Genomic DNA, 26,351 nt, shown 5'->3' on the forward strand with positions numbered 1-26,351 from the left:
ATCTCTATCAGGCTGACCAAACCTCCTGTCTGTTCCCCTCACTATGGAATCCCCTATGACTACCACATTCCTCATCTTCTTCTCTCCCTTCTGCACCACGGAACCAGGCTCAGTGCTAGAGACCTGATCGCTGTGGTCATCCTGTGTCAGGTCACCCCACTCAACAACATGCAAAACAAGATAACGATTACTGAGGGGGATGGCCACAGGGGTGCTCTCTACTATCTGAGCTCTTCCCCTCGCCTCCCTGACTGTCACCCACTGATCTAACTCCTGTAGCCTCGGAGTGACTAACTCATTGCAGCTCCTAGCTATCTCTTGCTCACTTTCCCTAATAAGCTGTAGGTCATCAAGCCACAGCTCCAGATCCCTAACACGGTCTCTCAGGAGCTGCATCTCAGTGCACCTGGCACAGATGTGGCCACCTGGGAGACTGGAAAATTCCCAGGATTCACACATCTGACACCCAGAGCAAAGTACTAACCCTATAGACATGCTCACTATTCCAATGGGAAAAAATGCTAGAGGGGAAAAGAACAAAGTCCACCGAATCACTTACCTCGCTGAAGCCCGAATGAGCCAGAGCCCTGCCACTCTGCCTCAGACCCCTCCTTTGATGACTGCTCTGCTGGGCAGTGTCTCCCTTTTATACCTGAACCTTCCCTGCTCTTCAACTCACGATTGGTGCGCCGGTTATAGCCAAGTTCCCACGAAGCTTTCCCCTTTTAAGCTTCGCTCCCGGACCTGGGCACCACCTCCTCTCTCGGAGCTCTCTAACTCACGATTGGTGTGCCAGTTATAACACTTTGAGTGCTGTATTTGCTACCCTTTTATATTCTGCATCCCTAATGCACTGACATTCCCCTGCTGGCTGCAATTTTGTCTTGATGTCAGCCAGCCTTTCCTGACAGTCTGACTGCACACTATCTTTGCTTTTTTACCATCCGTCCTACCCTGAGTCCCTTCACTCTGGTTCCCATCGCCCTGCTAAACTAGTTTAAACAAAAACACAAGGAAATCTGCAGATGCTGGAAATTCAAGCAACACACACAAAATGCTGGTGGAACGCAGCAGGCCAGGCAGCGTCTATAGGAAGAAGTACAGTTGATGTTTCGGGCCGAGACCCTTCGTCAGGATTAACTGAAAGAAGAGATAGTAAGAGATTTGAAAGTAGGAGGGGTAGGGAGAGATCCGCAATGAAAGGAGAAGACAGGAGGGGGAGGGATGAAGCTAAGAGCTGCAAAGTTGATTGGCAAAAGGGATACAAGGTTGGAGAAGGGGGAGGATCATGGAATGGGAGGCCTAGGGAGAAAGAAAGGGAGAGGGGAGCACCAGAGGAAGATGGAGAACAGGCAAGGAGTGATTGTGAGAGGGGCAGAGAGAGAAAAGGTGGGGGAGAGAGAGAGAGAGAGAGAGAGAGAGAGAAAAGATAAATAAATAAATAAATAGATAAATAGATAGATAAGGGATTGGTTAAGAAGGGGAGGGGGGCATTGACAGAAGTTAGAGAAATCAATGTTCATGCCATCAGGTTGGAGGCTACCCAGACGAAATATAAGGTGTTGTTCCTCCAACCTGAGTGTGGCTTCATCTTGGTAGTAGAGGAGGCCATGGATAGACATATCAGAATGGGCTCCCAGTGGCCACACATTTTAATTCCGCGTCCCATTAGACGCGACGCAGACTGGGAGACCGTTTCGCTGAACACCTACACTCTGTCCGCCAGAGAAAGCAAGATCTCCCAGTGGCCATACATTTTAATTCCACGTCACATTCCCATTTTGATATGTATATCCATGGCCTCCTTTACTGTCAAGATGAAGCCACACTCAGGCTGGAGGAACAACACCTTATATACCCGCTGGGTAGCCTCCAACCTGATGGCATGAACATTGATTTCTCTAACTTCCATTAATGCCCGTCCTCCCCTTCTTACCTTATCCCTTATTTATTTATCTATTTATTTATTATTTTTTCCCTTTTTTTTACTCTCTCTTTCTCTCTCTGCCCCTCTCACAATCACTCCATGCCTGTTCTCCATCTTCCTCTAGTGCTCCCCTCCCCCTTTCTTTCTCCCTAGGCCTCCTGTCCCATGATCCTCTCCCTCTCCAGCTCTGTATCCCTTTTGCCAATCAACTTTCCAGTTCTTAGCGAGAATATCAGTCCCCCTCAGGTTCAGGAGCAACCTGTCACTTTTGAACAGGTCATACCTTCCCAGGAAGAGATCCCAATGATCCAAGAACCTGAAGCCCTGCATCCTGCACCAGCTTCTCAGCCACGCATTTATCTGCCAAATCATCCTGTTTCTACCCTCACTGGTGTATGGCACAGGCAGCAATCCAGAAATTACTACCTGGGAGGTCCTGCTTCACAGCTGTCTACCTAGCTCTCTAAATTTTCTTTTCAGGACCTCATTGCTTTTCCTTCCCATGCCATTGGTTACCAATATGTACCAAGACATCTGGCTGCTCTCCCTCCCCCTCCAAAAAGCTGTGGACACAATCTGGGACATCCCCGACCCTGGCACCTGGGAGGTAACCATTCAGGTGTCCCATTTACGTCTGCAAAATCTCCTGTCGGGCATGGACCAGATGGGCCAAAGGGCCTGTTTCTATGATGTACTCTTTTCTGTGACTATCACTTTAATGAAATTCCTCCTCATCTCCATTCCAAATAGATGTCCCTCTATTCTGAGGCTGCGTCCTATGGTCTTCAACTCTTCCACCATAGTAAACATCCTTTCCACATCCACTCTATTAAAGCCTTTCACTGTACAATAAGTTTCAATGAGATCTTCCCTATTTCATTTGAATTCCAGTGAGTACAGGCCCAGAGCTATCAAACGCTCTTCCTATGGTATGACTTTCAATCCTGAAATCATTTTCATGAACCTCCTTTGAACCTTCTCCCAAAGTCAGCACATCTTTTAGTTAAGGGGCCTAACACTGCTCATGATACTCCAAGTGAGGCCTCACCAGTGCTTTATAAAGTCTTAACATTACATCCTTGTTTTCATATTCTAGTGCTCTGGAAATGAATACTAACATTGCATTTGCCTTCCTCACCGCAGACTCAACCTGCAAATTAACCTTTAGGGAATCCTGCACAAGGACTCCCAAGTCCCTTTGCTCTAATACCATGGGCTCGTAGCTTGTTAAGCAGCCTGCTGTGTGGCACCTTGTCAAAGGCCTTCTGAAAATCCAAGTACACAACATCCATTAATTCCTCTTTTGTCTATCCTGCTTGTTATTACTTCCTCCAGTATTTTTTGTGTGTGTGTGTGCGTGTGTCTGTCTTTCTGTCTCTGCAGAATCTCATGTTTACAAAATACCTTCCTTGCCGGTGATGCCCAGGCTCCGAGATGCGTGTGTTGGAAAGTGATGTGACTGCTCTCTTTTTCTCCTACCTTTATCTCAGCCAACACAGCAGCAGCGGTCAGTGGATTCCTGTACTTCCTAACCTACGTCCCCTATCTTTTCATTGTACCACGTTATCACATGATGACCTTCGCACAGAAAGTGGCGTCCTGTTTATTCTCCAATGTGGCAATGGCATTGAGCTGCCAGTTAATTGGCATGTTCGAAGGCAAAGGTAAGAATATGAGACTGGTTTCCATTACTTACTATCTTAAACACCAACCTTGGACGTTTAGTCGTGCACATGAACAACTCAGGAACAGAGTCGCATGGACCGCATACGGGCAGGAAACAGTCGCACAGACTGCGTGAACGGGCAGGGAATGGATTCGCGTACGGGCAGGAAACAGTCGCACAGACTGCGTGAACGGGCAGGGAATGGATTCGCGTACGGGCAGGAAACAGTCGCACAGACTGCGTGAACGGGCAGGGAATGGATTCGCGTACGGGCAGGAAACAGTCGCACAGACTGCGTGAACGGGCAGGGAATGGATTTGCGTACGGGCAGGAAACAGTCGCACAGACTGCGTGAACGGGCAGGGAATGGATTCGCGTACGGGCAGGAAACAGTCGCACAGACTGCGTGAACGGGCAGGGAATGGATTCGCGTACGGGCAGGAAACAGTCACACAGACTGCGTGAACGGGCAGGGAATGGATTCACGTACGGGCAGGAAACAATCGCACAGACTGGGTGAACGGGCAGGGAATGGATTCACGTACGGACAGGAAACAATCGCATAGACTGCGTGAATGGGCAGGGAATGGATTCGCATATGGGCAGGAAACAGTCACACAGACTGCGTGAACGGGCAGGGAATGGATTCACGTACGGGCAGGAAACAGTCACACAGACCGTATAAATGGGCAGGGAATGGAGTCACACGGACTATGTATGGGCTTTGTTATAATTTGTTATTGCTGTCAGCACATGCATCGCGCACTGAAGGATTTTCCATATTGTACTCTTCTACATTCGGTACAGAAATATAATAGAGACCATTACAGCACAGTGCAGACACTTAAACCCAAGACATCCCCAATGCAAGGTCAATCCAACACTTGCCATCTGCAGTCATTATTGAAGGGGATTCTCAGAGACAGGTTTACACTATTTGGAAAGCATTGTCTCTGATTCGCCTCTCCGACAGCAGAGAAATCCCACCAGCGATCAAAAGGCAGTCTCCCCTCTCAGTTAGCAGAGCGATCCCACCAGAGATCAAAAGGCAGTCTCCCCTCTCAGTTAGCAGAGCGATCCCACCAGAGATCAAAAGGCAGTCTCCCCTCTCAGTTAGCAGAGCGATCCCACCAGAGATCAAAAGGCAGTCTCCCCTCTCTGTTAGCAGAGCGATCCCACCAGTGATCAAAAGGCAGTCTCCCCTCTCAGTTAGCAGAGTGATCCCACCAGTGATCAAAAGGCAGTCTCCCCTCTCTGTTAGCAGAGCGATCCCACCAGTGATCAAAAGGCAGTCTCCCCTCTCTGTTAGCAGAGCGATCCCACCAGTGATCAAAAGGCAGTCTCCCCTCTCTGTTAGCAGAGCGATCCCACCTGTGATCAAAAGGCAGTCTCCTCTCTCTGTTAGCAGAGCGATCCCACCTGCGATCAAAAGGCAGTCTCCCCTCTCTGTTAGCAGAGCGATCCCACCAGCGATCAAAAGGCAGTCTCCCCTCTCTGTTAGCAGAGCGATCCCACCAGTGATCAAAAGGCAGTCTCCCCTCTCTGTTAGCAGAGCGATCCCACCAGTGATCAAAAGGCAGTCTCCCCTCTCTGTTAGCAGAGCGATTCCACCTGTGATCAAAAGGCAGTCTCCCCTCTCAGTAGCAGAGCGATCCTACCAGTGATCAAAAGGCAGTCTCCCCTCTCTGTTAGCAGAGCGATCCCACCTGTGATCAAAAGGCAGTCTCCCCTCTCTGTTAGCAGAGCGATCCCACTAGTGATCAAAAGGCAGTCTCCCCTCTCTGTTAGCAGAGCGATCCCACTAGTGATCAAAAGGCAGTCTCCCCTCTCTGTTAGCAGAGCGATCCCACTAGTGATCAAAAGGCAGTCTCCCCTCTCTGTTAGCAGAGCGATCATACCAGTGATCAAAAGGCAGTCTCCCCTCTCCGTAGCAGAGCGATCCCACCAGTGATCAAAAGGCAGTCTCCCCTCTCTGTTAGCAGAGCGATCATACCAGCGATCAAAAGGCAGTCTCCCCTCTCTGTTAGCAGAGCGATCCCACCAGTGATCAAAAGGCAGTGTCCCCTCTCTGTTAGCAGAGCGATCCCACCAGCGATCAAAAGGCAGTCTCCCCTCTCTGTTAGCAGAGCGATCCCACCAGTGATCAAAAGGCAGTCTCCCCTCTCTGTTAGCAGAGCGATCCCACTAGTGATCAAAAGGCAGTCTCCCCTCTCTGTTAGCAGAGCGATTCCACCTGTGATCAAAAGGCAGTCTCCCCTCTCTGTTAGCAGAGCGATTCCACCTGCGATCAAAAGGCAGTCTCCCCTCTCTATTAGCAGAGCGATCTCACCAGCGATCAAAAGGCAGTCTCCCCTCTCTATTAGCAGAGCGATCCCACCTGTGATCAAAAGGCAGTCTCCCCTCTCTATTAGCAGAGTGATCCCACTAGTGATCAAAAGGCAGTCTCCCCTCTCTGTTAGCAGAGCGATTCCACCTGTGATCAAAAGGCAGTCTCCCCTCTCTGTTAGCAGAGCGATCCCACCAGCGATCAAAAGGCAGCCAGAGCTGAACACAATATTCCAAGTGTGGTCTAACTAGGGTTTATAGAGCTAATAAATAATTGTGATCTTGGGCAATGAGGGAGCCTGTTCATGGAACAGAAGACAGAAGTGTGAGAGTGGAAAGCCACACTAATTCAATAATCATTAAAGGTCCCGTTGCTGATTTCTTGTGTTTGTTTAAAGGAACGGGTATCCAGTGGGTGAACATTAACCAGCCAGTGAACGTGGATGACAGTTTCACCCTTTCTGATGCGATGGGTGTGTTGATCATTGACTCTATCTTGTATAGTTTGGTCACTTGGTATGTGGAGGCCGTGTTCCCGGGGGAATATGGAATACCAGAAGTCTGGTACTTTTTCTTATTGGTAAGTTGCACCAATGCCTTGAATTACACTGAAATTGCAACTGGTCAGGTTTAATGTCACTGGGGTATGTCGTGAAATTTGTTGTTTTGCAGCAGGAGTACAATTTTTTTTGTGTGCCATACTCTGCCAGAGCCTCGGCAACTGCTTTTTTTTTCCAAGTGGTCTTGGAGGAGAGATTCTGTGAGTGGTCCCCCACGTCCTTCTCACAGCGGAGTTGTATTTTTTTTTACAAGTGGTTGTCTTGGAGGAGAGATTCTGTGAGTGGTCCCCCACGTCCTTCTCACAGCGGAGTTGTATTTTTTTTTACAAGTGGTTGTCTTGGAGGAGAGATTCTGTGAGTGGTCCCCCACATCCTTCTCACAGCGGAGTTGTATTTTTTTTTACAAGACCAAGTTGCAAGCTCGACACTCAACCCGGCACTGATGGCGTGCCTGGGAGCAGCCCGACTGGATTCGAACTCAGGAACTTTCACTTCGGAGTCCAGTGCTGATGTCACTGTGCCACCAGCCAGACTGGAGTACAATGCAATACATAATAAAAAACTAGTAAAAAACTTTTTTAAAAAACTATATGCAAAAAATAGAGGAAAAAAAGAAAAATACTGTAGTGGGTTCATTGTTCATTCACAAATCTGATGGCAGGGGGAGGGGGGGGAGCTGTTCATAAAACATTGAGTGTGTGTCTTCAGGCTCCTGTACCTTCTCCTTGATGGTAGTAATGAGATGAGGGTATGTCCTGGTGATGAGGGTCCTTAATGACAGATGCTGGCCACAATGCCATCAATTCCATCATACATATCATTCACGTAAAAGGTGAAAAGAAGCAGGCCCAATTAAGGTCTCCTTTATTCCCACTCTTTGCCTCCTGCCAGTCAGACAATCTTCTATCCATTCTAGTATCTTTACTGTAATTCCATGGGCTGTTATCTTGATAAGCAGCCTCATGTGCAGCACCTTTTATAACGCCTTCTAAAAATCCAAGTAAACAACATCCACTGACTCTGCTTTGACTACTCTGCCTACTATTTCCTTAAAGAATTCCAACAGATTTGTCAGGCAAGATATCCCCTTGAGGAAACCTTCAAAGTTCAAAGTACATGTATGTCACCATATATAACCTGAGATTTATTTTTCTTGCAGGAATACTGAATCAATCCAATAACCATAATAGAATCAATGAAAGACTGCACCAACAAGGCAGACAACAAACTGTACAAATATAAAAAGGGGAAAAATAACTAATAATAATAAATAAATCAGCAATAAATATTGAGAACGTGAGGTGAAGTTTCCTTGAAAGTGAGTCCATAGATTGTGGGGAACAGTTCAATAATGGAGCAAGTGAAGTTGAGTGAAATCCCCTCTGACTTTGGCCCATTTTATCATGTACCTCTAAGTACCCCAAAACTTCATCCTTAAAAATGGGCTCCAACATCTTTCCAACCATTGAAGTCTGGCTAACTGGCCTATAATTTCCTTTCTTCTGCTTCCTTGCCTTCTTAAAATGTGGAGTGACAACTGCAATTTTCTAGGTCCTCTGGAACCATTCCAGAATCTATTAATTCTCGAAAGATCATTACTAATGCCTCCACAATTCTTCAACTTCTTCTTTTAGAACCCTGGAGTGTCGTCCAGGTACTTATCTACCTTCAGGCCTTTCATTTTCCCAAGCACCTTCTCCTTAGCAATAGCAACAACACTCTCTTCTACCTCCTGAGACTCTCAAATTTCCAGCATAGTGTTAGTGTCTTCCAGAGTAAGATTAATGCAAATTACTTATTCAGTTCATCTGCTATTTCTTTGTCCCCAATTACTACCTCTCCAGCGTCTTTTTCCAGTGGTCTGATATCCACTCTTGCCTCTTTCATTATTTATATATTATTAAAACCTTTCTGATATCCTCATCTAAATTATTACTAACTTCCCTTCATATTTCATCTTTTCTCTCCTTATGACTTTTTAAGTTGCCTTCTGTTGGTTTTTAAAAGCTTCCCAATCCTCTAATTTACCACTAACTTTTACTATATTATATGCCCTCTCTTTTCCTTTTATCATGTCTTTGACTTCCCCTGTCAGCCACACTAGTCTTGTCCTCCTCTTAGGATACTTCTTCATCTTTGGGATGTATCTATCCTGCACCTTCCGATTTGTCCCCTGAAACTCCAGCCACTGATGCTCTGCCATCATCCTTGCTAGTGTCCCCTCTTAATCAAATTTGGCCAGCTCCTCTCTCATGCCTCTGTAATTTCCTTTACTCCACTGTAATACTGATCCATCTGACTTTTCCTCCCTCTCAAATTGCAGGGTGAGTTCTATCATATTATGATCACTGCTCCCTTAGGGTTCCTTCACCTTAAGCTCCCTACAAATTCTCTCTAGGGATTCAGTACCAACCTAATTTTCCCAATCTACCTGCATATTGAAATCCCCCATAACTATTGCAACATTACTCTTTGATATGCCTTTTATAATTCCCATTGTAATTTGTAGCTCATATCCTGACTACTGTTCAGAAGCCTACATATAATTCTGATCAGGGTCAGAATTACCCTTGTAATTTCTTAACTCTACCCACAAGGGTTCTACATCTTCTGGTGCTATGTCACATCTTTCTAAGGATTTGATTTCATTTTTACCAACAGAGCCACCCCACCCCCTCTGCCTACCTCCCTGTCCTTTTGATACAGTGTGCATCCTTGTTTGTAAGCTCCCAACTATAATCCTCTTTAGCCACCACTCAGTGGTGTACCTTCCAATCTCTAATTGCACAACATCATCTACCTTATTCTGTTTTCTGCATGTATTCAAATATAACACCTTCTGTCCTGTATTCACCACCCTGTTTGATTCTGTTCCCAAGTTACACTTCAATTCATCCCACTGACTGCAGTTTTGCCCCTGACAATCTCACTACACACTGAATCGACTTGTACTCCAATCACTCCATCCTCAGCCCTATCATTCTGGTTCTCATCCCTCTGACAAATTAATTTAAACCTTCCTGGATTTGAAACCAGACTGCCCGAGGAAACTCAGGAAGGGACGTCCAGACAGTGTTGGAATTGAACTCCAACTTCCAACAACCTAAATGTTGTACTAACCACTGTACCACCATGGTGCCCCAAAGGTTACAGGGAGAATGCAGGAGAATGGGGTTGAACAGGGTGATAAATTTGCCATAATGGAATGGTGGAGCAGTCTCAATGGGCCATAGAAAAATAGAAAACCTACAGCACAATACAGGCCCTTAGGCCCACAAAGTTGTGCCAAGCATTCCCCTACAGCCTAATTCTGTTCCTACATCTTATGGTCTTATTGATGACCTATTTATGTTTCCACAGCCCTCTTACTGGCTCAAGTCACCAAAATCCACCTACATCAAGGTCAACAGTGAGGAAGAGGATCCAGAGGCCTTCCAGAACAATGAATACATTGAGGATGACCAGTCTGACCTAGAGGCTGGGATCATAATCAAAGACTTAACCAAGGTAAGGTTGTTGCCAGGCTGTGGGACAAGGACCAACGTAAGGGTGTTGCTGGGCTGTGGGGCAAGGGGCAAGGTAAGGGTGTTGTCGGGCTGTGGGGCAAGGGGTAAGATTTTTACACAGTGGTGGGTGCCTGGGGTGGTGGTCGAGGCAGAAACATTAGAGACTTGTAAAAGACGTTTAGATAGGCACTGAATATGAGGAAAATGTGTCAGCAGAGTTAGGTTGACCATTTGATTACTAATTTTATTTGGTTTGGCACAACATTGTGGGCCAGAGGCCTATTTCTGTGCTGCAGTGCTCTGTGTTCTGTGCGGGTGGGAATCCAGTCCTTACTGTGCCCAGAAAAGTGTGAGCTGTGGGTGGACAGAACAGTGCAGAGCTGAGATCGACTTCTGTCCGGTAACATTTGTGACAGGTTTGGACTCTGGGCTGGGGGACTCACTGGACACTGCAGCTGGTGGAGTGGAATAACAGCCTGCTGGAGCAACTCAGCTCAGGATCACCGGGGTCAGAGACCCATGTGTGTCCACGAGTCAAGGCCTGAAGGTCAAACTTGACATCGGCGAGTCCTGGGGTTAACGTCCAACTTTGGAAACCTGATGTCTGCAAGTCTGGGGCCAAGGACTGGAGGCCAAGGGGTTGTCTGTCCTGGGGTTGGAGGTCTGTCTGAGTAGGTGAGTGGGTAGGTGGGTGCAAGGGTGGGAAAGATGCTTATTTTTGATGTTATTGTTGCTGCTTGTGTTGTTCTGAGCACCGTGGGTGTGTTATGTTGGTGAGGGAAGGGGGTCAGGGCTGCTGCAGCTCATCCTTGGGTGTGTTGGTTGTTAACACAAGGGACGCATTTCAAGGTGCAGGTGATAGATAAATCAGAACTGAATTGGGAGAGAGTGGGTTTGGTACCCTGTAGTGAAGTGGGCTTGGGAAGGGGGATGGCCTAAAAGAGGTCAATGCGGTTCAGAGGGGTATGGGTAGGGTAGACAGGCAAAATCTTCCCGTGTTAGGGCTACTAAAAACAGGAGCAAACAAGTTGAAGGTGAGTGGAGGTTTGGCTGACTGAGCCTGAGGCGTGTTTTTTTACGTAGAGCGGGGTGCCACGGTAGCACAGTAGTTAGCACGACACTATTAGAGCTTGGGGCATGACTGTTCGGGGTTCAACTCCAACGCACTCTGGAAGGCAGGTTTTAGGTTGTTTTCCTTCCAACGCTCCACTTTCCTCCCACACCCCAAACACGTACTGGTTAGTAGGTTAATTATTCCATAAGACAAAGGAGCAGAAGTCGACCATTCGGCCCATCGAGTCTGCTCCACCATTTCATCATGAGCTGATCCAATCTCCCCTTTAGTCTCATTTCCCCACCTTCTCACCATAACTATTGATGCCCTGACTACTCAGATACCTATCAATCTCTGCCTTAAATACACCCAATGACTTGGCTTCCACTGCCACCCGTGGCAACAAATTCCATAGATTCACCACCCTCTGGCTAAAAATTTTTTTTCGCATCTCTGTCCTGAATGGACGCCCTGCAATCCTCAAGTCACGTCCTCTCATACTAGACTCCCCCACCATGGGAATCAACTTTGCCACATCCACTCTGTCTGTGCCTTTCAACATTTTAAATGTTTCTATGAGGTCCCCCCTCATTCGTCTAAACTCCAACAAGTACAGTCCAAGAGTGGTCAAACGTTCTTCATATGTTAACCCTCTCATTCCCGGAATCATTCTAGCGAATCTTCTCTGAACCCTCTCCAATGTCAGCACATCCTTTCTTAAATAAGGAGCCCAAAACTGCACACAGTATTCCAAGTGAGGTCTTACCAGTGCCTTACAGAGCCTCAACATCACATCCCTGCTCCTAAACTCTATTCCTCTAGAAATGAATGCCAACAATGCATTCGCCTTCTTCACCACCGACTCAACCTGGAGGTTAACCTTAAGGGTATCCTGCACGAGGACTCCCAAGTCCCATTGCATCTCAGAACTTTGAATTCTCTCCCCATTTAAATAATAAGAACATAACAACATAAGAATAGTACAGCACATTACAGGCCCTTCATCCCACAATGTTGTGCCGACCCTCAACCCCGGCCTCCCATATAACCCCCCACCTTAAATTCCTCCATATACCTATCCAGAAGTCTCTTAAACTTCACTAGTGTATCTGCCTCCACCACTGACCCAGGCAGTGCATTCCACACACCAACCACTCTCTGAGTGAAAAACCTTCCTCTAATATCCCCCTTGAACTTCCCTCCCCTTACCTTAAAGCCACATCCTCTTGTACTGAGCAGTGGTGCCCTGGGGAAGAGACGCTGGCTGTCCACTCTATCTATTCCTCTTAATATCTTGTACTCCTCTATCATGTCTCCTCTCATCCTCCTTCTCTCCAAAGAGTAAAGCCCTAGCTCCCTTAATCTCTGATCATAATCCATACTCTCTAAACCAGGCAGCATCCTGGTAAATCTCCTCTGTACCCTTTCCAATGCTTCCACATCCTTCCTATAGTGAGATGACCAGAACTGGACACAGTACTCCAAGCGTGGCCTAACCAGAGTTTTAAAGAGCTGCATCATTACATCGCGACTCTTAAACTCTCTCTCTCGACTTATGAAAGCTAACACCCCATAAGCTTTCTTAACTACCCTATCTACCTGTGAGGCAACTTTCAGGGATCTGTGGACATGTACCTCCAGATCCCTCTGCTCCTCCACACTACCAAGTATCCTGCCATTTACTTTGTACTCTGATTTGGAGTTTGTCCTTCCAAAGTGTACCACCTCACACTTCTCCAGGTTGAACTCCATCTGCCACTTCTCAGCCCACTTCTGCATCCTATCAATGTCTCTCTGCAATCTTCGACAATCCTCTACACTATCTACAACACCACCAACCTTTGTGTTGTCTGCAAACTTGCCAACCCACTCTTCTATCCCCACATCCAGGTTGTTAATAAAAATCACGAAAAGTAGAGGTCCCAGAACCAATCCTTGTGGGACACCACTAGTCACAACCCTCCAATCTGAGTGTACTCCCTTCACCACGACCCTCTGCCTTCTGCAGGCAAGCCAATTCTGAATCCACCTGGCCAAACTTCCCTGGATCCCATGTCTTCTGACTTTCTGAATAAGCCTACCGTGTGGAACCTTGTCAAATGCCTTACTAAAATCCGTGTAGATCACATCCACTGCACTACCCTCATCTATGTGCCTGGTCACCTCCTCAAAGAACTCTATCAGGCTTGTTAGGCATGATCTACCCTTCACAAAGCTATGCTGACTGTCCCCAATCAGACCATGATTCTCTAAATGCCCATAGATCCTATCTCTAAGAATCTTTTCCAACAGGTTTCCCACCGCAGATGTAAGGCTCACTGGTCTATAATTACCCAGACTATTCCTACTACCTTTTTTGAACAAGGGGACAACATTCGCCTCCCTCCAATCCTGCGGTACCATTCCCGTGGACAACGAGGACATAAAGATCCTAAGCCAGAGGCTCAGCAATCTCTTCCCTCGCCTCATGGAGCAGCCTGGGGAATATTCCATCAGGACTCGGGGACTTATCTGTCCTAATGTATTTTAACAACTCCAACACCTCCTCTCCCTTAATATCAACATGTTCCAGAACATCAACCTCACCATCATCAAGTTCCCTCTCATTGGTGAATACCGAAGAGAACAATTCATTGAGGACCTCGCTCACTTCCACAGCCTCCAGGCACATCTTCCCACCTTTATCTCTAATCAGTCCTACCTTCACTCCTGTCATCCTTTTGCTTTTCACATAATTGAAGAATGCCTTGGGGTTTTCCTTTACCCTACTCGCCAAGGCCTTCTCATGCCCCCTTCTCGCTCTTCTCAGCCCCTTCTTAAGCTCCTTTCTTGCTACCCTATATTCCTCAATAGACTCATCTGATCCTTGCTTCCTAAACCTCATGTATGCTGCCTTCTTCCACCTAACTAGATTTTCCACCTCACTTGTCACCCATGGTTCCTTCACCCTACCATTCTTTATCTTCCTCACCGGGACAAATTTATCCCTAACATCCTGCAAGAGATCCCTAAACATCGACCACATGTCCATAGTACATTTCCCTGCAAAAACATCATCCCAATTCACACCCGCAATTTCTAGCCTTATAGCCTCATAATTTGCCCTTCCCCAATTAAAACTTTTCCTGTTCTCTCTGATTCTATCCCTTTCCATGATAATGCTAAAGGCCAGGGAGCGGTGATCACTGTCCCCCAGGTGCTCACCCACTGACAGATCTGTGACCTGACCCAGTTTGTTACCTAATACTAGATCCAGTATGGCATTCCCCCTAGTTAGCCCGTCAACATACTGTGACAGGAATCCATCCTGGACACACTTAACAAATTCTGTCCCATCTAAACCCTTGGAACTAACCAGGTGCCAATCAATATTAGGGAAGTTAAAGTCACCCATGATAATAACCCAGTTATTTTTGCACCTTTCCAAAATCTGCCTCCCAATCTGCTCCTCGGTATCTCTGCTGCTACCAGGGGGCTTATAGAATACCCCCAATAGAGTAAGTGCTCCCTTCCTGTTCCTGACTTCCACCCATACTGACTCAAAAGAGGATCCTGCTACATTACCCACCCTTTCTGTAGCTGTAATAGTATCCCAGACCAGTAATGCCACCCCTCCTCCCCTTTTCCCCCTTCTCTATCCCTTTTAAAACTGAAATCCATGAATATTGAGAATCCATTTCTGCCCTGGTGCCAGCCAAGTCTCCGTAATGGCCACTACATCATAATTCCATGTATGTATCCAAGCTCTCAGTTCATCACCTTTGTTCCTGATGCTTCTTGCATTGAAGTACAGTAGTAGTAATAGTCTGCCCCTTTATTTCTTCTAACAAAGTGCATGACCGTACACTTTCCGACATTGTAATTCATTTGCCACTTCTTTGTCCATTCCCCCAATCTATCCAAGTCTCTCTGCAGACTCTGTTTCCTCAGCACTACTGGCCCTTCCACCTCTCTTTGTATCATCAGCAAGCTTAGCCACAAAGCCATTTATTCCATAATCCAAATCGTTGATATACAACGTAAAAAGAAGCGGCCCCAACACAGACCCCTGTGGAACACCACTGGTAACCAGCAGCCAACCAGAATGGGATCCCTTTATTCCCACTCTCTGTTTCCTGCCAATCAACCAAAACTCTATCCATGTATGTAACTTTCCCGTAATTCCATTGTCTCTTATCTTGTTTAGCAGCCTCATGTGCGGCACCTTGTCAAATGCCTTCTGAAAATCCAAATACACAACATCCACTGAATCTCCCTTGTCTAGCCTACTTGTAATTTCCTCAAAAAATTGCACTAGGTTTGTCAGGCAGGATTTTCCTTTAAGGAAACTATGCTGAGTTCTGCTTATCTTGTCATATGCCTCCAGGTACTCCATAACCTCATCCTTGACAATCGACTCCAACAACTTCCCAACCACTGATGTCAAGCTAACAGGTCTATAATTTCCTTTTTGCTTCCTTGCCCCCTTCTTAAATAGCGGAGTGACATTTGCAATCTTCCAGTCCTCCGAAACCAAGCCAGAATCTATCAACTTTTGAAAGATCATTGCTAATGCCCCCGCAATCTCCACTGCTACTTCCTTCAGAACATGAGGGTGCATTCAATCTGGCACTGGAGATTTATCTACCCTTAGACTATTCAGCTTCCTGAGTACTTTCTCTGTAGTAATTGTGACTGCACATATTTCTCTTCCCTGACACCCTTGAATGTCCGGTATATTGCTGATGTCTTCCTCAGTGAAGACTGATGCAAAATACTCGTTCACTTCCTCCGCCATCTCCTTATCTCCCATTACAATTTCTCCAGCATCATTTTCTATCAGTCCTATATCTACTCTCACCTGTCTTTTACTCTTTATATACTTGAAAACGCTTTTAGTATCTTCTTTGATATTATTTGCTAGCTTCCTTTCATCTTTTCCCTTTTAATGACCTTCTTAGTTTCCTTTTGTAAGCTTTTAAAAACTTCCCAATCCTTTGTCTTCCCACTAATTTTTGCTTCCTTGTATACCCTCTGCTTTGCTTTTTCTTTGGCTTTGACTTCTCTTGTCAGCCACGATTGCATCCTTTTTTCCATTAGAAAATTCCTTCTTCTTTGGAATATATCTGTCTTGCACCTTCCTCACTTCTCGCAGAAACTCCAGCCATTGCTGCTCTGCTGTCCTTCCTGCTAGTGTCCCTTTCCAGTCAACCTTGGCCAGTTCCTCTCTCATGCCACTGTAATTTTGTTTACTCCGTTGAAATACCGACACATCGGATTTCGGCTTCTCTTTCTCAAATTTCACAGTGAACTCAATCATGTTACGATCACTGCCTCCTAAGAGTTCCTTCACTTCCATCTCTCTAATCACCTCTGGTTCATTACAAAATACCCAATCCAGTACAGCCGATCCCCTAGTGGGCTCAACAACAAGCTGTCCTAAAAAGTCATCTCGTAGACATTCTACAAATTCTCTCTCTTGAGATCCAGTGCCGACCTGATTTTCCCAATCCACTCGCATGTTAAAATCCCCCACAATTATCATAACACTGCCCTTCTGGCAAGCCTTTTCTATTTCCTGTTGTAATTTGTAGTCCACATCACTGCAGCTGTTTGGAGGCCTGTAGATAACTGCCATCAGGGTCCTTTTACCCCTGCGACTTCTTAGCTCAACCCATAAAGATCCTGTACCTTCCGATCCTATGTCAACTCCTTCTAATGATTTAATATCATTTCTTACCATTAAGGCCACGCTACCCCTTCTACCTACCTGCCTGTCCTTCTGATACACTGTGTATTCATTGTGAATTGTCCTGTGATTAGGCTCGGGTTGAATCGGTGGGTTGTTGGGTGGTGTGACTCATCGAGATGAAAGGGCCTATTCCACGCTGTACCCCTAAAATAAAAATAAATCAAATCTTGGGAGGTCAGTGTCAGAGGAGGTGGTGGAATTGGATACAATTACTGGCATTTAGACACACACTGTAAAGGCAGGCCATAGGAGGGGAAATGGGGTTAGTGTAGATGGACAAAAAGGTGAAGAGCCCTCTCTGTAACAGAAGTCCATGGGCTGTCTGGACTGCTTCCCAGTAAGACACTGACAGCCATTTGTACTGAGCTTTTCTGCCATTCCAGCTAATGTTTCTGCACTGTGTAGGTGTTTCATGCTGATAATCAGACAAAGGTGGCCGTTTCCCATCTCACTGTGAACCTGTACAAGGGACAGATCTCGGTTCTGTTGGGTCACAACGGGGCAGGGAAGAGCACCGCCCTGTCTGTGCTCACAGGTAGGCCCAGGGTATCTGTTGTTCTCTTAGGAGAACAATGGAGGGGTTTGGGGAGGGAAGAGGGGGCAAGTGGTACTGACACTTACCACTGGGGGGAGAGTGATCAGTGTAGGGAAGGGATGAGGCTACATGGAGTGGTGTATCAGCAAGGCAGGGTATGAGACTGTAACAGTGGGTTTGAGGCTGATCAGTGGAGTGTTGTATCTCCAGGGAGGGGTGTATTGGTGGGGGGGTAGTGAGACTGTATCAATAGGGAGTGATCTGTGGGATTTGGGGTAAGTTATCAGCAGGTCAGGGGGTGAGTCTGTATTCTAGGGAGGTGGTACTGTATCACTGGGTTTGGGGTGCTTTATCTGCAGGTCAGGAGGGTGAGTCTGCATTGGAGGGAGGGGGACTGGGTTTGTGGAAGAATGTGGCTGGGCTGGGATAGGCAGTCTGTGCAGTGTAGAATGGATTGGGTGTCAGGACACGTAGAGGCAGCTTGACTCAAAAGCAGAGCAGGGGAGATGATTCAGCGCTGTGAGAACTTTATAGATGCAGAATAATAATCCATGAGGGGCCATAAAACAAGAGAGAACAGAAACTAAAGACAAGAGGCAACAAGGGAAGCTTTCAACAGGGAGAGTGAGGGCTCGGAGCCACGGGTCGAGTCCAGCTGGTTCGATGAGTAAACGAGGACTATGGATGAGAACTGGGGTTAAAGAGCTGCAGGTGAATCCTGTTGGCTGGGTGGAGGCTGAGAGGTGCCAGTGGGAGCAGGCCTGACACTGGGGGCTGTGAGCTGTGTCTGTCAACCCTGTATGAAATACTGTCCTTCTCTCCTGCCATTTAGGCCTCTTTCCTCCTACAAGCGGTACGGCCTACATTAATGGGTTCAACATCTGCAAGGACATGGCACTGGTACGCCAGAGCCTGGGCCTGTGCCCACAGCATGATATTCTGTTTGACAGCCTGACTGTCAAGGAACACCTCTCCTTCTTCTGCAGGGTGAGTGACCCTGGAAGGGACACCTCCTCTAGTTCATGACGGTGTGGGACAGGGGGTTTAATGTGAATAAACAGACCTCTGTAGATGCTGCCTGACTTGCTGAGTTCCTCCAGCATTCTGTGTGTGTGTTGTCCAGTTCCCAGCATCTGCAGAATCTCTTGTGTTTGTATACTGTAGAATGGCCCAGACAAGGTTGTAGTGTACAACATACAGCCCACATGTAGAGTCCACCTTGTTCAATGCCCAGATACGCTCTCCATCCCCACCACACTCACCAAAATTACAGAGGGAGAGAGACTGTAAGACTTAGGAGCAGAGTTCGGCTATTCACCCATCGAATCTGCTGTGCCATTCCATCATGACTGCTTTATTAAATCCCCCTCAACTGTTTTCCCCTGCCTTCTCTCTGTACCATTCAACACCCTAATTAAGAACCTATCAAGCTCTCCTTTAAATATACCCAAAGACCTGGATCCACAGCTGTCTGTGGCAATGAATTCCATAGATTCACCGCTAAAGAAATCCCTCCTCATCTTTTTTTCTAAAGGGACATCCCTCTATTCTGACACTGTGCCCTCTGGTCCTAAACTCACACACTATAGGAAACATCCTCTCCACATCCACCTTATCTAGGCCTTTCACTATTTGATAGGTATTAATGAGATCCCCCTCGTTCTCATGAACTCCAGTGAGTACAGGTCCAGACACTCCTCATGTGTTAACCCTTTCATTCCTAGAATCATTCTGATAAACCTACTCAGCATCCTCTCGAATGCCAGCACAAACTTTTCTTAGATAAGGGGCCCAATACTCCAAGTGCAGCCTGACCAATGCCTTATAAAGTCTCAGCATTACATCCTTCCTCTTATATTCTAGTCTTCTCAAAATGAATGAGAAGTACAAGGCGATGGGGAATTTGAAAGTCAAACATTGTCTGCTGGAAGAACTCAGGTTCAGCATCTCTGGAGGCAAAGGGATGGTTGATATTTTTAGTTGAGACCCTACATCAGTAGAATTTGAAAGTCTAGGTTCAGAAATTTAAAACTGGGGTATTGCTTTAGTGAGAACCCACATAGGTAAAGATAGTGGACCAACAAGACATCATGAGTTCAAACACAGGCAGTGAAGTCTTGGTGAGTAGAACATGGAGGCTGGACAGGTGTGAAGATGACAAAGGCATGAAGGAGTGTCTCAGCATCTGGGAGCAGAGCTGGCTGCGCACTGGGGACCCAGGATTGGAGTCGGCCTTGCACTGGGGACACGGGAGTGGAATTGGCTGGGCACTGGAGACCTGGGAGCGGAACCGGACAGGCATTGAAGATCCGGGATCGGAACCGGCCGCACTCTGGGGATCCGGGATCGGAACCGGCCGCACACTGGGGACCCGGGATTGGAACCGGCCGCACACTGGGGACCCGGGAACGGAACCAGCCGCACACTGGGGACCCGGGATCGGAACCGGCCGCACACTGGGGACCCGGGATCGGAACCGGCCGCACACTGGGGACCCGGGATCGGAACCGGCCGCACTCTGGGGACCCGGGATTGGAACCGGCCGCACTCTGGGGACCCGGGATCGGAACCGGCCAGGCATTGAAGATCCGGGATCGGAACCGGCCGCACACTGGGGACCCGGGATCGGAACCGGCCGCACACTGGAGACCCGGGATCGGAACTGGCCGCACACTGGAGACCCGGGATCGGAACCGGCCGCACACTGGAGACCCGGGATCGGAACCGGCCAGGCATTGAAAATCCGGGATCGGAACCGGCCGCACTCTGGGGACCCGGGATCGGAACCGGCCGCACTCTGGGGACCCGGGATCGGAACCGGCCGCACACTGGAGACCCGGGATCGGAATCGGCCGCACACTGGAGACCCGGGATCGGAACCGGCCAGGCATTGAAGATCCGGGATCGGAACCGGCCGCACTCTGGGGACCCGGGATCGGAACCGGCCGCACTCTGGGGACCCGGGATCGGAACCGGCCGCACACTGGAGACCCGGGATCGGAATCGGCCGCACACTGGGGACCCGGGATCGGAACCGGCCGCACACTGGGGATCCGGGATCGGAACCGGCCGCACTCTGGGGACCCAGGATTGGAGTCGGCCGTGCACTGGGGACACGGGAGTGGAATTGGCTGGGCACTGGAGACCTGGGAGCGGAGCCGGACAGTCATTGAAGATCCGGGATCGGAACCGACCGCACTCTGTGGACCCGGGAGCGGAGTCGGCCGTGCACTGGGGACACGGGAGTGGAATTGGCCGGGCACTGGAGACCCGGGAGCAGAGCCGGACAGGCATTGAAGATCCGGGATCGGAACCGGCCGCACTCTGGGGACCCAGGATCGGAACCGGCCGCACACTGGAGACCCGGGATCGGAACCGGCTGCACACTGGGGACCCGGAATCGGAACCGGCCGCACACTGGGGACCCGGGATCGGAACCGGCCGCACACTGGGGACCCGGGATTGGAACCGGCCGCACACTGGGGACCCGGGAACGGAACCAGCCGCACACTGGGGACCCGGGATCGGAACCGGCCGCACTCTGGGGATCCAGGATCGGAACCGGCCGCACTCTGGGGACCCGGGATTGGAACCGGCCGCACACTGGGGACCCGGGATCGGAACCGGCCAGGCATTGAAGATCCGGGATCGGAACCGGCCACACACTGGGGACCCGGGATCGGAACCGGCCGCACACTGGAGACCCGGGATCGGAACTGGCCGCACACTGGAGACCCGGGATCGGAACCGGCCGCACACTGGAGACCCGGGATCGGAACCGGCCAGGCATTGAAGATCCGGGATCGGAACCGGCCGCACTCTGGGGACCCGGGATCGGAACCGGCCGCACTCTGGGGACCCGGGATCGGAACCGGCCAGGCATTGAAGATCCGGGATCGGAACCGGCCGCACTCTGGGGACCCGGGATCGGAACCGGCCGCACTCTGGGGACCCGGGATCGGAACCGGCCGCACACTGGAGACCCGGGATCGGAATTGGCCGCACACTGGGGACCCGGGATCGGAACCGGCCGCACACTGGGGATCCGGGATCGGAACCGGCCGCACACTGGGGACCCAGGATTGGAGTCGGCCGTGCACTGGGGACACGGGAGTGGAATTGGCTGGGCACTGGAGACCTGGGAGCGGAGCCGGACAGTCATTGAAGATCCGGGATCGGAACCGACCGCACTCTGTGGACCCGGGAGCGGAGTCGGCCGTGCACTGGGGACACGGGAGTGGAATTGGCCGGGCACTGGAGACCCGGGAGCAGAGCCGGACAGGCATTGAAGATCCGGGATCGGAACCGGCCGCACTCTGGGGACCCAGGATCGGAACCGGCCGCACACTGGAGACCCGGGATCGGAACCGGCTGCACTCTGGGGATCCGGGATCGGAACCGGCCGCACTCTGGGGACCCAGGATCGGAACCGGTCGCACACTGGGGACCCGGGATCGGAACCGGCTGCACACTGGGGACCCGGGATCGGAACCGGCCGCACACTGGGGACCCGGGATCGGAACCGGCCGCACACTGGGGACCCGGGATCGGAACCGGCCGCACACTGGGGATCCGGGATCGGAACCGGCCGCACACTGGGGACCCGGGAACGGAACCGGCCGCACTCTGGGGACCCGGGATCGGAACCGGCCGCACTCTGGGGATCCGGGATCGGAACCGGCCAGGCATTGAAGATCCGGGATCGGAACCGGCCGCACACTGGGGATCCGGGATCGGAACCGGCTGCACACTGGGGACCCGGGATCGGAACCGGCCGCACACTGGGGACCCGGGATCGGAACCGGCCGCACTCTGGGGATCCGGGATCGGAACCGGCCGCACACTGGGGACCCGGGATCGGAACCGGCCGCACACTGGAGACCCGGGATCGGAACCGGCCAGGCATTGAAGATCCGGGATCGGAACCGGCCGCACACTGGGGACCCGGGATCGGAACCGGCCGCACTCTGGGGATCCGGGATCGGAACCGGCCGCACACTGGGGACCCGGGATCGGAACCGGTCGCACACTGGGGACCCGGGATCGGAACCGGCCGCGCACTGGAGACCCGGGATCGGAACCGGCCGCACACTGGGGATCTGGGATCGGAACCGGCCGCACACTGGGGACCCGGGATCGGAACCGGCTGCACACTGGGGACCCGGGATCGGAACCGGCCGCACACTGGAGACCCAGGATCGGAACCGGCCGCACACTGGGGATCTGGGATCGGAACCGGCCGCGCACTGGAGACCCGGGATCGGAGTCGGCCGTGCACTGGGGACATGGGAGTGGAACCAGCCGCGCACTGGAGACCCAGGATTGGAGTCGGCCGTGCACTGGAGACCCGGGATCGGAGCCGGCCGCACACTGGAGACCCAGGATCGGAACCGGCCGCACTCTGGGGATCCGGGATCGGAACCGGTCGCACACTGGGGACCCGGGAACGGAGTCGGCCGTGCACTGGGGACACGGGAGTGGAACCAGCCGCGCACTGGAGACCCAGGATTGGAGTCGGCCGTGCACTGGAGACCCGGGATCGGAGCCGGCCGCACACTGGAGACCCAGGATCGGAACCGGCCGCACACTGGAGACCCAGGATCGGAACCGGCCGCACACTGGGGACACGGGATCGGAACCGGCCACACACTGGGGACCCGGGATTGGAGCCAGCCGCACTCTGGGGACCCGGGATCGGAACTGGCCGCACACTGGGGACCCGGGATCGGAGTCGGCCGTGCACTGGGGACACGGGAGTGGAATTGGCCGGGCACTGGGGACCTAGGATTGGAGTCGGCCGTGCACTGGGGACCCGGGAGTGGAATTGGCTGGGCACTGGAGACCCGGGAGCGGAGCCGGACAGGCATTGAAGATCCGGGATCGGAACCGACCGCACTCTGGGGACCCGGGAGCAGAATCGACCGTTCACCAGAAGCAGCCGTGTGCTTACAAACTCACCACAGAGTCCTCAGACTGATCAAGCTTCAGCTACCGGGGCGAGGGATGGAGCCAGTGACGAAGCTGGTGACACAGGTTTCATCTTAACCACTGAAAGAATTAGCATTATTTGTCATACGTACATCGAAACATACGGTGGGATTCATTATTTGTGTCAATGAGCAATACAGTCCAACGATGTGCTGGGGGATGCCCTCAAACGTCCTCTCTCCTCCATTGTCGACATAGCATGCCCACAACTTACTAACCCTAAACCCTGGAAAGTGGGAAGAAACCAGAGGAAATCCCCGCAGTCACTGGCAGAACATGCAAACTCCTTACAGACAGCAGCGAGGGTTAAACCCGGGTTGCTGGCACTGTAACGTGTTACGCTAACAGCTACTCTACTGTGCCAGTATTTGGGAAACTTTAGAGGTGGGCTGAGGGAAAACTGGAAGGATAGCACATTGCAGTGTTTCTGTGCTGAGGGAAGGGGTGGATGAGCAATGGGAAGGAGACAGTGGGAGTGTGAAGAGATGCCAGGTTAGAACCTAGTGAATGGAGCCCCATTCAGCTGGGTGACACTGAGGCTGAGGGCAGTGAGATCCATATGCCCTCTCCACTGCCCAGAGCCAGTGTCTCTCTCTCCCAGACTGCCTGTCGTGCTACTGTTGCCCCTCTCAATCCATGCACTGTCCCCACCTCCATGCGACATGGTTAGACAAATGTTCCCCTACCCCGAGATAGTGGAAGTGTCAGAGAGAGTGTAAGAGTTGGGAGGGATAGAGAGGGAGGTAACTGCAGAAATGAGTGGGATTCTGGTTTTTGAAGTGATGTTTGGGCACCAGTGAGATGACCTTGTCCACTCTCCCCCCAGCTGAAAGGCTACAGTTCAGAGAAGGTGCAGGATGCGGTAAACCAAATGTTAATGATGCTGAACTTTGTGGAGAAGCAGGACACCCCTGTGAAGATTCTATCTGGTGGGATGAAACGCAAGCTCTCCATTGCGATTGCTCTCATTGGAGATTCAAAGGTACAAAAGCTTTAGAGTGGTAGGTCATTTGTTCTAACTTCACCATGCCCCTGGTCCACTCATAATCATTACAGAGTGTCTATTTTCTGCTGTTTGTGATGAAATATACACCACCCCCTTGGAAATGTTCATGTTTTATTGTTTTATGTCATTGAATCACAGTGGATTTAATTTGGCTTTTTTGACACTAATCAACAGAAAAGGACTCTTGTGTGCTGCAGTGAAAACTGATCTTTACTGACTCACCAGCAGTTGGATGTCCAGATACTGGTGTATTTTTACTACAATCAATTGAAACACCTTGACTGCACACAGGTGATTTCTATTTAACTAATTATGTGACTTCTAAAACCAATTGGCTGTATCAGTGATGATTTGGTGTGTCATATTAAAGGGGTGATTATACTTGTAATTAATATAGATCACTTTTTAGAGATCTGTTTTCACCTTGACAGGAAAGAGTCTTTTTCTGTTCATCAGTGTCAAAAAAACCCAAAATAAATGCATTGTGGTTCAGTGCTGTAAAACAAAACATGAAAAACTTCCAATAGGGTGAATCCTTTTTACTGGCACTGTAAATGTAGACTGGTGAGTTAGTGCGTTTGCAGATTTGATGAAGATTGGTGGAGTGGTCGGTAGAGTAGATGACTAGCAAAGGATACAGTGGGATGTAGATCAGTTGCTGATACGGGCAGAGAAATGGCTGATAGAGTTTAACCTGGCCAAATGTGAAGTGTTGCATTTCTGTCAGATCTCCCCCCAGCTTTTGCCTCCAGAGAAAACAACCCAAGTTGGTCGAACATCTCGTTATATCACACACCCTCTAGTCCAGGCAGTGTCCTGGTGAAGCTATTCTGCACCCTGTCCAAAACCGCCACACCCTTCCTAAAGTGGGGTGATCAGAGTGGTGTGCAATACTGAGGGTCTAACTACCTCTGTTCAAAATTCAGAGGGTACATCTGTAAGGTGAGAGGGGAAAGGTTTAAAGAGAATCAGAGGGACAGGTGGTTGATGAGTTTGTAGAACGAGCTGCCAGAGGAGGAGATGGGGTGAGGATACAATGTTTAAAAGACAGTTGGACAGGTACATGGATAGGAAGATTAGAGGGATATGGTTCAAACACAGGCAAATGTGACTGGTGTAGGTAGATGGCTCAGCCAGCATGGACAAATTGTGCAAAAGCCTGTTCCTCTGCTGAATTTTACAATTGTCTTTATTTCTTACAACCTTCACATACATGAGGAGTAAAAATCTTTACATTAAGTCTCTGTCTAAATGTGCAATGTGTAATCATAGTAATTTATAATAAATAGAACAGACAATGTAACATAGAAATACACTCAAATCAACATGAGTTAATCAGTCTAATGGCCTGGTGGAAGAAGTTGTCCTGGAGTCTGTTAGTCCTGGCTTTTATGCTGCAGTACTGCTTCCCGGATGGTAGTAGCTGGAATATATTCCCATGTGTTACTCTTCATGTCGTGGACCATCAATAGTTAATTGCACCGTCCCCTGTGTACAGGCTTGGATTTGCCCTTATTGAATAGCCTGCGTGCAGTAATTGGTGAGTCTAGGACCAGAAGCACAGTCTCAGAACAGAGGGTGTCCATCTAGAACAAAGATGATGAGGAAGAATTCCTTTAGCCAAAAGGTGGTGAATCTGTGGAAATCATTGCCACAAACGTCTGTGGATGTCAAGTCTTCGGGGTATATTTAAAGCAGAGGTTGATAGGTTCTTGATTAGTCAGGGTGTCAAAGGTCATGGGGAGAAGGCAGGAGAATGGGGTTGAGAGGGATAATAAATCACTCATGATGGAATGGTGAAGCAGACTAAGTGGGCTGAATGGCCTAATTCTTCTCCTATATCTTATGGTCTTTTTGATCATCACTCCCACCAAAATGACAAAAGCCTGAAATTAGATTCAGAGACACCTACAGTGGCTGCTGGAGGTGATCCTTGTGTGATGGCCCCCACTCCAACACAAGGCTTGTGCAGATGGAGTAGTGTTAGTTAACACCATGGGCAGGACATGAGCACGTGTTCTTTGCAGAACAGGGAAGCATAGGGGATATGTTC

General features: G+C 49.6%; 1 protein-coding gene across 1 annotated transcript in view; it reads left to right on the plus strand.

The window, feature by feature from the left end:
* Nucleotides 1–26,351, plus strand: part of abca3b (ATP-binding cassette, sub-family A (ABC1), member 3b) — a 207,142-nt gene that overhangs the window by 74,723 nt on the left and 106,068 nt on the right. Inside the window, exons 10-15 of the mRNA XM_073060010.1 lie at nt 3,418–3,591; nt 6,317–6,498; nt 9,839–9,985; nt 17,175–17,304; nt 18,137–18,291; nt 24,119–24,274. Coding sequence (XP_072916111.1) covers nt 3,418–3,591; nt 6,317–6,498; nt 9,839–9,985; nt 17,175–17,304; nt 18,137–18,291; nt 24,119–24,274 — 944 coding nt within the window. The remainder of the gene's footprint in view (nt 1–3,417; nt 3,592–6,316; nt 6,499–9,838; nt 9,986–17,174; nt 17,305–18,136; nt 18,292–24,118; nt 24,275–26,351) is intronic.

This window comes from Hemitrygon akajei, chromosome 11, assembly GCF_048418815.1.
Source record: "Hemitrygon akajei chromosome 11, sHemAka1.3, whole genome shotgun sequence".
NCBI lineage: Eukaryota > Metazoa > Chordata > Chondrichthyes > Myliobatiformes > Dasyatidae > Hemitrygon > Hemitrygon akajei.